Genomic DNA, 12,265 nt, shown 5'->3' on the forward strand with positions numbered 1-12,265 from the left:
ACAACGCCTGCCGTCCTCTGTCTGGATGTGCTGATTATCTTATCAGCAGTACGTCCCGTTCTGTAAGCAACATCTTCCACCACTCATGCCTGCCCTGAACTTTCACTGCTCATTGAATAAAGGCACAGTCGGTAAATAACTACAGCATTAAACTCAATAAATGAAACTTGTATTCAATCATATAAAATCCTTCACTATGAATATTTATAAAAATTAATATTATGATTTTTACTGAATGAAGGTTTTTGTACTACTAGGAAGCAATAAATATTACATTCTATCCACACTATCGTAAATGAAAACTGTATAAATGCTGTTTTCTTTTCAAAATATACTGATAAATAACCATTTTATTCATTATTGGGTATTGAAAATTTAGAACACAAGGCACGATGCGAGTGAAGTGGCGAGACCGTGAAAAAAAGAACCGCGTTCAAGCGGGGGTCCACTGTATTAAAACCATCCTAAACTAAGTCGCTTACTATTCGTTTTAAAAGGCACGTTTGCGCCACCCCCAGGTCTTTAAACAAACTGCATGTTTACCACGATGGAGCATCCGTTTTTCCCCTGTTCTCATTTCCGTTATTGGTGGAAGGGAGATTCAAGAATTGTGTTTTATTTTGAAAAATCATATTTTCTCGCCCAATAAATGTTTAAACGGCGTGTTTCATTAAAAAATAGAGACCGGAAACAGGTACTCTAGCTTCTATTTCTAAACGGAAGTGCTTGATGTCATTAACGCTGACTTCATATAATTCTAAATCTCCAACGCAGTACTTCGCCACCGGAAGTTAGCATGTAGCCGGGAAGCTAACACGGAAATGACAGCGCGCGGAGCACACTTTGGGGCGAGACCGCGTGTTTGTGGGCCGGGCACATGAAGCTTCGGGGCTGGGTCTCCTTCGCTAAACTCCCGCCCGCTTCCCTCCTCCCGTTGCCGTCCGCTCGCCTTCGTCATCCGCTCGTCTTCGCCGCCAGTCCCAAGACCAGCACGTGTGTTGCTAACATGGCCGAGGAGGCGAAGAAACAAGCCGCCTACGCCGCTGTAGACAACCACGTACAGGTGAGTTATAGTTAATTTTGCGTTAACTCTATTAATTGTCCATAAACGAGTTATTTTGAAATCGCTTTTACACTAACTAGCTGCTTGCTCTGGCTATGCTAGCACCACTAGCAACACACACAATTTAAATGGTCTTATCCAATCAGAATTTTAGTATTCCTGTTGCTATCCCAATGTAATCTGCCGCTGTATAACAATTTAACACTTGTCAGTATTGTTTATTTATGATCCCCTTAATCACAAGAAGTCTCAAAGGGCTTTAGACACTACAGACTTTCTTTTCATCAATATCATTCCATCCATCCATTATCTGCACTGCTTATCCTCAGTAGGGTCGCGGGGGTGCTGGAGCCCATCCCAGCCATCCTCCGGCAGGGGGCAGGTGACACTCTGAACTGGTTGTTAGCCAGTCGCAGGCAGGGTTGGGTAGGGTTACTTTTAACTTGATTGCTTTCAATTCCTTTTGGATGACTCCAATACCAAATAAGCTAATAAAAGACAAAAGAAACTAAATATGAATAAAATGATGACTCACAACACGTGGTAAGCTTTCTCTCCTGGCTTTGATCACGTCCGCCCTGCTTTATTCCTGGACCCTGGCTATTTCAGCTGAAAATGAAAATCTCCATTCTGATCCCTGCCTACCCAACCCTGGTCGCAGGGCAACCAATACCATTCCGATGAAATAAAATGGGGTTAATACAATAATAAATCAAAAAAACTTAGATGTTCTCCAATTTAGGGTATCCCAAATCCATGGGTATATGCTAAAATCTCATGTCGATTCTCAAAAGTTTAGTGCTCCACAGTTAAGACCAAAGGAATAATCAAATTCTCACCACAACCTTGTTAAATTCCTTGTCTGGTTGCAACGCCACTCACATCAATAGTCCAAGCCTCCAAGGAGTCAAGGAATTTTCCAAACTGCAATGGCTTCTCCATATAATCTATGTCAAACATGTAGGGTTCTTAAAGGTGCTTTAAATTCTTGAAAATGCTTAAATTTTAATTGATTTAGCAGATTGGAAAATGCTTGTAAATGCTTGAAATTGTTACCATGGTTCTCGAGAAGTTTACTCGGGAAACAGGAAGATATTTTGTAGCGTATATTTACAAAGAAAACTGTCAAACTTGGTTTAATGATGCTAAAAACATATTTTGATTTTCGATTGATTTTTCAGCAATGATTCTACAGAAATTGTTTGCCGACAGCACGACGGCTGAAAAGTTAGCGTGAATGCAGCACAGTTCTGAGGTCTGCCAGCCTTCCTGTTAGGAGTTTGCATGTTCTCCACGTGCTTACGGGGGTTTCCTGCGGGTTTCCTCCCCTTATTCTAAAAAACATGCATGTCGTGTTAATTGGCCGGTCCGAATCGTCCCTAGGTGTGAATGAGCGAGCGAATTGTCTGTCCCTGTGTGCCCTGCGACCATCTGGCAACCGGTTCTGTCCCCTGCCTACTGTCTGAAGATAACTGGGATGGGCTCCAGCTCCCCCGCGACCCTACTGAGGATAAGCGGTGCAGATAATGGATGGATTTTAATCCATTTTGAGATGTAATTGCTTATGGCAGGGGATACCAACTCATGATGATGCGTAATGAATTGGTACTGAACTCCTGGTACCCCAGATTGAAACATTGAGATAACCAGTGTTAGGCACTTTCCTTTAAAAAGTAACCAGTTACTAGAATAGTAACTATTTCCATTACTTTAAAAAGTTTTATGTCCAAAAATTTGAAAATGTTTGAGCTGTATTCAAGTCAGTTGAATAGAGGAACTTTAATGTTTATTGCACCTCACCAATAAATATTTATACTCCAGATAAAGTGCAATAACAATATAATACAATTGGCATGTACACGGAAACTTACATCAATACACATAAAAATGTACGTTAACTCATGTTGTTCCTCATGCCATGAGGCTCCTTAACTCCACCCGGTGGAGTAAAAGCCCACATTAAATCCCCCCCCTAGATTTGCGTATTACCCTATTTTTATTAAATGGTAAATGGTCTGCATTTATAAAGCGCTTTTCAAGTCAATGAAGACCTCCCAAAGTGTTTTACAATGTGCTTTACACTTACCCATTCACACACACAGTGTGTATTTTCCGTAGCAACACACAAGGATACTGCTAGAAGTGTGGATTTCCCTATGGGTATGAATAAAGTATCTATCTATGTAACATACCACTTTTGACCTTCAGTAACCGCTTTTTAATGTCAAATAAATAATTTGTTAGAATTCCCCGTCACTGAAATATAACGCCATTACGTAACTGCCTTTTTTTATAACGGCGATATTCCCGTTACATATTAGTAATACGTAATAACATCACAAATTGGTAACCTGTAAGAGGTGGATAAATTGTTTTTTACCTTAAGTGTGACATCACTGGAGCTGATCGAGTGGAGTACCAGGTGGGTGGTAGGAATGGTGGATCAAGAATTAAACTGGTTCAAAACTTTGCACTTCCAAGGATTGTCACACCCTCAGAAGATTCCTTTGCTTTAATAACCTCATTTTTAATAATAATCCCGTTTGAAGATATGTTCCAACCTTCTAACTTAGCGAAGGTAACGATTTTTGTGCTATAATTGTCTTTCTTGATAATTGCTAGCTTTGTTTCCATGGTTATCATGTATTTGCTTCTCCTTTTAGCATGACTTCAAACCTTGGGCCCATAGTGAATAAATACAGTACAAAATATACAGTATTGTGTCGCCAACCTGTTTTAAAAAAGAATATGATATTTTGCACTGAATGAAGAGAAAGGCAATGTGGGAAGGAGTTCAGCTAATAGGATATCTGCATCTTCACTATCCTGTGACTCAAACTCATAGCAAAAAAGCATCTTTTATGGCGTCGACCTGTAGCAGACAGTTATTCATCATAAGCACCAACACAACTGAGATTTAATTTTCCTGTTTTTTGGGAATACAAAAGGATTCTTTGTCGATGTCTTATAGTGGGGGGAATGCAGTAAAGAAGGGCTGAACAAAGTCCAATTACAAATTATTAAGTGAAATGTATTATTGTATTTACAGTTTATTTGTCTTCCAACAGAATAATCAGGTGGTTGGAGTCGGGAGTGGTTCGACCATCGTCTATGCGGTGCACAGACTAGGTGAGTGGATCATTTAAAAAGAGGAAAAAAATGTCAGGGGTTTATTGTCATCATTGATTATTTAATCATCCAAATTGATTATTTGGGGTCAGTTTCCTGGAATAGATTGCAATGCACCTCAGCCTAATGTTGGACTAAGGAGTGTTGGATCGAAAATGACTACTGAAGTGTGGGAGAGCTAAAAAAAATATATATTGGCTAACTGTGGAAGGAAATTCAGGCAAAGACTTGTTTAGTTTTTTACAATTGCAGCCGGAGAAGGACCGTCTCACTGGCCTGGCTTTCCCCTAGCCTGCCTTTGTGTTTTATTGAGATCACAAGGCAAAAGATAAAAGATCACCCCCCCCCCCTCCTCCTGCAAAGTGACCAACACCTTCAAACAAAGACATGGAGAGAGACGCCAAAAGAGAACATCAAATTGGTTAGAAATACTCACCTTGAGCAAATACGTTTAAGCCGACTTTAAAAAGAGTTGGCAAAGCTAACGTATTTGCGCTTTTTATAATATATCCGCCACGCCAATCCCACCCCTGGCAGCAGCACCTCTCGGAGAGCCAGCCCAAGGGCCCAGAGCAACGCCACCAGGATGACCATCACTGGGACACGGGGCCAATTGACCACACCGACCCCTGCCCCAAATAAGCCTGTATAATCATCCCGCCGAATAAATAAAATACCGATAACCGTCAAATTACTGAAGAACGGTGCTGATACTCGGCCCGCCCGATAATTGGTTATTTCAAAAATTTTGGTTGGCCTTTGCACATATCGGTACTCAAATGAGATTTGTGAACCCTGTTGTCGAGAAACAAAATTTGTATTTTGTCATATTGAGCTCCTTCATTTTCATCGGTGGCTTTCTGTTCTCATCAATAACAGGACTGTGTCTAAAGTTTCTTCTTTTTCTCTTTTTAAGCGGAGAGAGTACGTCAGGAGAAGCTCAATGTCATTTGTGTGCCCACCTCCTTCCAGGTTAATTCCTCATCTATTCATTTGAGATCCAATCGGGCACCATTAGTTTTCATTTCTCACATTGGTGTTGTCCTTCAGGCCCGTCAGCTCATTCTGCAGCACGGGCTAATGTTGTCGGATCTGGACAGACACCCTGAGGTATGATTAACGTCGTGACTGTTTTTTTAAAAGCGGGGGGAGGTTGCGACTTTGACTTTCAACAAGTGTCAAATGTGACCAGGATGCTTAGAGCTGTGTTTCTAATTTTCTTGATTTAACCTAGAGAAAAAGTTGAAGTCATATTTGTAAAATATTTGTTCAGCTGGCAATTAATTTTGACAATTTCAAATATTTTTTTTTTTTACTTATTTTACTCGGGGGAAAATCATTTAAGCCCCAAAAATGTCCAACAGGGTTCTCGTGGATCCTTAAAATCTTAAAAGGCGTGTGATTCATGATTCTAAAAGCAATGCCTTCATTGGAACTAAAATGTATTAAATCCAAGTCTTTAAGATGTGAACACATTAATAAGATTTATATTTGATTGAACTAAGAAGATTTTGTTTTTTAATACTTCACCGATTTACTTAACAGGGTTCTCGCAGATCCTTGAAAATATTTTAAAAGACATTGACTTCAATATTCTAAAAATAAGTCCTCCAATCCAATTTATAAAAGTCTTAAAATTGTGAACACATTCATAAGATTTATATTTGTTTTTGATTGATTTTGAAACATTTATCCATTTTTTTAATAATTCACCTATTTACTTTCGCAGCAACATGGCGTGACCACAATAACTTTCAAAACGGTGATGTGGTTTCAGTCGGGCCTTTCAGAGCAGATGCATGTCTTGCATCTATCCATAAAACGCATAATAACTTCGGACGGAGACGGTTACTTTGGACCAAAGGGTGCATTTCGAGATAAATGGCTGTCTGGCAAACATATGTGCCAGGTTATGTGTACGAGGCACCATGTAGTGTGTGCTATAAATATTTTTGTTTTGTTTCCTATGTCGACTAGGTCTTACATTTAATTCCAAAGGCATTAAAAAGTCTTAAGTCTTGAATTGAACCTGTCTTAAGATGTAGGAACCCTGCTTAAGTATTGTAATAGTAAGAACTTCCTGCAACTGAAAATACAATCTATACAGTGGAACCTCGGTTTTCGAACGCCTCTCAGTTCGAACAAATCGGTTCTAGACCAAAAATTTTGAGAAATTCTTGCTTCGCTTTTCGCTCAAAAAATGGGAGTTCGAACGCCGGTACGCTAGGGGTGATGCTGAGCGGCGTACGGGTGTAGATTGCCCCCACCCCTCGTGAAGAACTGTTGTCACGTGAGCGCACACTTCTTTTTGCTTTAGTTTTGAATATCGGTGAACGGAGTGTTTTAACCCCTAATTATACCTCGGAAGAAGTTCGGTGCAAGCAGCTAAGTTGCTACAGGTGAAAAAAGAAGAGTAGTGCGTACAACTATTGCATTTAAGAAAGAAATAATAGCAAAATATGAAGGTGTGCGAGTTTCCGATCTTGCTATACATACAGCATGGCTTCTGCTGAGCACCACAAAGGTAAAAAAAAATCCTATTCATAATTATTTTCTTTATTCTTTAACCTTTCACCACTTGTTGTGGAGACCCGGGTGCTAAATGACGTGTAAACGACCTGATTTTTACACGTTCATGTTAGCGTAATCTTTCGTACGGAAGATTACGCTAACGCGAACGTACGATTAGCCTGGGTTAGCTTCATGTTTACGTTCTTGCTAAATATTCAGGGTGTTGGAACGGATTAAAATGATTTTACATTACTTTTAATGGGAAAAACGATTTTCCGCGATCGACCAAATCGGTTTTCGAACAGGGTTCTGGAACGGATAATGGTCGAGAACCGAGGTTCCACTGTATATTCATATACTGTTTGGCACAGAATGGAGGGGGGCCTCATTAGTGTTTCTTGACGCCGTGTCAGTGGAAAGTTAGCCCAGGTAGTCTGATTTATTTATATATATATATATATATATATATATATATATTTTTGTCAGCTTGATGTTGCCATTGACGGGGCAGACGAAGTTGACGCCGACCTGACTCTGATCAAAGGCGGAGGGTGAGTTCCACCCCACAAGTCTATCGCACCTTTCTCCCTGTTCCCATTGGTCTCACCTGTCCTTTTTCAGTGGCTGCTTGACCCAGGAGAAGATCGTCGCCGGCTGCGCTCGACAGTTCGTCGTCATCGCTGACTACAGGTTTGTATCCTAGGCGACGTGATTACGGACATTTTAAGGGAAAAGGAACAAACAACTGCCTTTTTTTGACCTCGCAGGAAGGACTCTAAAGCGCTAGGTCAGCAGTGGAAGAAGGGCGTTCCCATCGAGGTGGTCCCCATGGCCCACGTCCCCGTCTCCAGGAGGATCGTCCAACTTTTCCAGGGGGAGGTCAACTTGCGTATGGGCGTCAGTAAAGCTGTAAGTATTTAAAGAAAAAAATCATATTGTACTTTGGTTCCCGCTCGGACTGCAAATTTGAGTCGACGTTGTCAACCAAAATCGATAATAGAAACAGCGTCAATGAATTTAATTATGGAACTTAATAGCAGACAATCAATTCCATTGTCGACTATTATTGCCAGACATGGTTTTATAACGGGGTGTGACATCTTACATGTTTATAGCAGATGTAACGACCCTCAATCATGCGCGACACAAGGGTTCACAGTCACTCGTTTTATTGCCTGCATTCAATAAACAATACAAAGAAGTCAGGGCGTCTGTGCACGACTGCGTACATCTTTAGCACGAGGGGATTGAACTGACGGTACGCCAAGCAAACAACATGCGAGCACATTGAAAGTGAAACCTTAGTAATAACAATGAACATAGCTTTCCCACGTACCTGCGTTCAATAAACAATACAAAGAAGTCAGGGCTTCTGCACGACTGTATACATCTAAAACATTAACAAAAATACAAAAACAGGACATCACTCAACATGCCGCACATCGTGGAATGGTTGCATTGAAACATGTTGCATCACCTTAATTATCGTTTCAAGCTGCATTACTTTACTTTTAATTAGTGCTTTTTTTATGAATCATTTAGCACAACTTATATACATTTATATACAAAAATAGTTCGTGAAAGCAGCTCCTATATTTAGCAAAATATGAACTTTTACCCGAACTGATATTGGCCACAGCTTACCTTCAGCACGAGGTGATTGAACTGAAGGTACGGCAAGCGCAGAAGCCCATAAAGTGCTAAACGAAAAAAGACAGTCGCACACGCCCACGGCTTAACAAATGAATGCGGTACCAGAATTTTGACAGTAATGCCACAAAAACAGATTTTGTGAGAATAAAAAAAAACTCAAAACAATCAAATTTCAACTAGATAGATAGATGATAGATGGATAGATAGATACTTTATTCATCCTTGCAGGGAAATTCACTTTTTTTTTTTAGATAGACAAAAGAATGTAAGGCAACTGGGCATTATTTTAATTGAACTCTGTTACACAGAGACAGTCGCTCATGTGCAATAGCGTCTGTCTCAAGCGGTAACATACACAGTGTTCTGGTTTGCCCGCGTCCCTGCGTCCTAGATGCATTATTTTTGCTGGGGACGCATCGTCTCAAATCAACGTGCGTCCCCGGGACGCAACCTTTTTGCCACAAAATTGTCATTATTACCCGATTACATTTTCTTAACAATGATTTACCGCACTCCAGACTTTTCGTCGGGCAGATCCGCCATTGTTGTTTTGGTCTCGCGGTTCGAGTTTTCATCTGCACGCCGATCTCGGACAACGAGATCTCGTTGTGTAGTGAAAGGAAGTCCGTCTTTTTTTAGAGAACCGGCTTTTCGGCTCAGCTCATTAAAAAGAGCCGGCTCTCAAACGGCTCACTTGCTTTGATGATTGATATTACGAATTATTTTGTATAAAGAAGTTAAGAAATAAATTAAGTATAAAAGGAGAAAATAAAAAAGAAAGGTTTGTGGTTATCAGTTTAATCGGTATATTACCGACAATAATCTGATGCAGAAAATGAATTCATAATTTGATTATTAAAACTGAATGAATATATAGATATTATATATTTGTCGCTGATTTACGATTTCCACCTGGATAACACTAAATTTTGGGGAGCCATAGATCTCTGTTGGGACCCATAGATTTTTGAGCATGCGAGTCCCCGGGACCCATCACTTTTCACAGCTCAAATGAACACTGCATACACGTAGCAAAACTTTTCAGGTTTGGGAGCATTTTAGCATGGATATAGAGAGTAAAAAGACGACCATATTTTCACGACGATAGGGTGCATCGTGTCTAAAGGTACAGTTTTTGTAGCCGGTTCTATTTCTGTATTTAACACATATATGGGGCAGGCGTGGGTGCCCTCTGCTCCAGCTGCCACGCGTATCTTAAAATACAGCGGGAGCTAAGCTGAGTTTGGTTGAGGTTTGTTCGAGTATATATTACAAAGTAAAACACACGGATAAAAACTTGTCAAGCTTTCTCCACTGGCGAACCATCGATTTATTCATCTTCAGTTCTCGTGGCTGCTCCGTTTCCATGTTCTTCCACATAGCGTTGAAATCAACACATCACAGCGGATGAAAACTGAAAGCATTGGATGGAGGGAAAGTGAGGATTTGGAATTAATGTATATCTGGGAGGGACAACTTTCTTCAGCCTGCGGTAGCACAATAACTTTCCAATATCTAGATATGCTAAGGTATTAGCTTCCTCTGCACAAGTGGAACACTTGTCTAAGTCACAGAAGATCACATACAAGCCACATTTAGTTGGAAAATGAGCATTAAGCTCTGGAGTGTGAACCTAGCCTTATATACACACCTCACCCTTTAGCGGTGACACCCACACTTCCCACACAGCCTCCTGGTGTCCTCCGCTGTACATCACACACAGGGCGCACCTCACGATAGGGCACGCCACACAAAATGAAGAAAATCCGTGACTTTTATGTTCGCCTTTTAGTCATGAAAATACATTACTTGAAAAGTTTCCAAAGCAGACCTTGTGTAAAACAGCAGTACCTCTGTGATGCACTAACATACGAAGATACATTATTTCTGAAAGTAGAATCGAAGGGAGTCTGACTCGCCTCTGTAAGATTCATGTATCATTAAATCAATAGTTTTGATGACATGCATTGCACATGTTATGAACACGTACTATTATCTACTATATCAAAGATTGAGTGTTCTGCTAAGACAGCCGCCAAACGTATTTGAGATCAAATGCAGTCCTTAAAATGTTGAAAACGACAAGCCTTAGTTGTTAAAACTGTTTCATTTTAAACTGTTGAGTTCTTTTGCCACAAACTTTGGAGTTGACCACTGAATGTTCTTAATAAAATGCACCTGATTGTTTTATTTACTGTTCTGCTGCTGCGAATGATCCTTTTCTTGGTTGGCAGGGATACAAAAACAATTACCCTTTCTAGTGTAGTTTGCCTTTACCAGAGGTTTTTATTATGGATTTATGTCTACTGTGCCCAGCTGGTTTTATATATTTTTATTGAATTATGTTCATTAAAAAGTGTTTTTCCATTGTACCGTTTTGTTTTTATTATCAATTGCCACATAATTAAATGAACGTTCTACTAAATTTAAGGAGGGGGGGAAAAAATCCCATTATTTGACTAATGGTTTCAGTTGTCGGTAGCTAGTTGGCTATTAGTTTCAGCCCTAGTTCCTGGTGTTTAATTAATCTGTTTTGTGTCATTCAGGGTCCCGTGGTGACCGACAACAGCAATTTCATCCTGGACTGGAAATTCGAGCGCGCGCACTGCTGGGAGGACGTCAACAAAGCCATCAAGATGATTCCAGGTGAGCGTTCGTCAATGTCATTAGAAGCCTTCCCGAACAGCTGGGCTTGGTTTGTTAAGGTCTCAGTGGTAAGAGGGTGTGCGCACTTTTGCAACCGCATCATGCAGGGGTTTTGTGTTTGCATCAGGGGTGGTGGAGACGGGACTGTTTGTGGGCATGGCCGAGCGCGCCTATTTCGGGATGGAGGAGGGCAGCGTGCAGGTACGCGACGCGCCCGCCAAGTGAGGACGGCAACTCTGACCCGTCTTCTTCCCGAGAGTCAAATGGACACGTCTTTTTTTATTCCGAGGGGTTTTGACGCAGGTGGAAAGGGCAATTTTGCCGTCCCCTTTTTATTTTTCGATTTTACCAATGAGATTACTTTTATCCGTCCAGTACGTGTGGTCCATGTTTCATTCTTTGGATTTTAACTCACCTTAATTAGGATGTTTGCAACCAAACGATCGGTAAATGGTGAAAAAGCGCGTCATCGATACAATACCGAAAACTATCGTGCCTTTACGGAGTAGCTGCTTTTGCGTTTTCAAGGAAATGAAGACACTGGATGTCATCATACAAAAACAGCCATGGATGTCAATGTAGACTTTCCTGTGTCCTCACCTTTAACTTAGCAAATCAAGTTTTTATTTTTCTATTCTGTCATTTTAAGTTCCTGTGCCATTGACATGTTCCGCTACGCCAAAGTGTATTTTGCACCAGCTTTTTAATTATTCTGATGAGACTGTGACCAATGCTTTTCACTGTACCGGGCGTTTTTTTCTCTGTTTTTGTCTTTCTGTTTAAAGCACACAGGACCAAAATCATGCATGTGCCTGCTTTAACGATTCAAATAAACAATATCATATTGGAGTCTATAGTTTTTTCAATTGTGTCCCAAACAGGGTTGGTTAGGGTTACTTTAACTGGATGACTTTCAATGACTTTTGGAAGACTCCAATACCAAATATGCTAATAAAAGACAAAAGAAACTAAATATGAATCAAATGATGACTCACAACACGTGGTAAGCTTCCTCTCCTGGCTTTGATCTCTGGCAAAACTCACATAAAATGCAACAGAAACAAAATGAAAATTAATCCAAACAGCTTGCCGACATCAATTTTGCCGTTCCATGTATTCCGTTACTCCCCAAGCCTGCACAAAATGGAGTCATTTTATTCCTATTTAGTTTCTTTTGTCTTTTATTAGCATATTTGCTATTGGAGTCATCCAAAAGTCATTGAAAGTCATCCAATTAAAGTAACCCTACCCAACCCTGGTTCC

At 40.4% G+C, this 12,265-nt stretch overlaps 1 protein-coding gene across 1 annotated transcript; it reads left to right on the plus strand.

Annotated features, from left to right (window-relative positions):
* The first annotated feature begins 768 nt into the window (after positions 1-768).
* rpia (ribose 5-phosphate isomerase A (ribose 5-phosphate epimerase)) lies at positions 769-11,851 on the plus strand. Its single transcript, XM_088354156.1, has 9 exons — positions 769-1,063; positions 4,132-4,192; positions 5,109-5,164; positions 5,243-5,302; positions 7,190-7,254; positions 7,325-7,393; positions 7,471-7,612; positions 10,903-11,002; positions 11,130-11,851. Exons 1-9 carry the CDS (start codon positions 878-880, stop codon positions 11,225-11,227), a joined length of 837 nt encoding a protein of 278 aa, XP_088210282.1. The 5' UTR covers positions 769-877; the 3' UTR covers positions 11,228-11,851.
* Positions 11,852-12,265: the final 414 nt, after the last annotated feature.

The sequence above is a fragment of the Urocampus carinirostris genome, chromosome 15 (assembly GCF_059441175.1).
Source record: "Urocampus carinirostris isolate Australia breed hairy pipefish chromosome 15, RoL_Ucar_1.0, whole genome shotgun sequence".
In the NCBI taxonomy this organism is placed as follows: Eukaryota; Metazoa; Chordata; class Actinopteri; order Syngnathiformes; family Syngnathidae; genus Urocampus; species Urocampus carinirostris.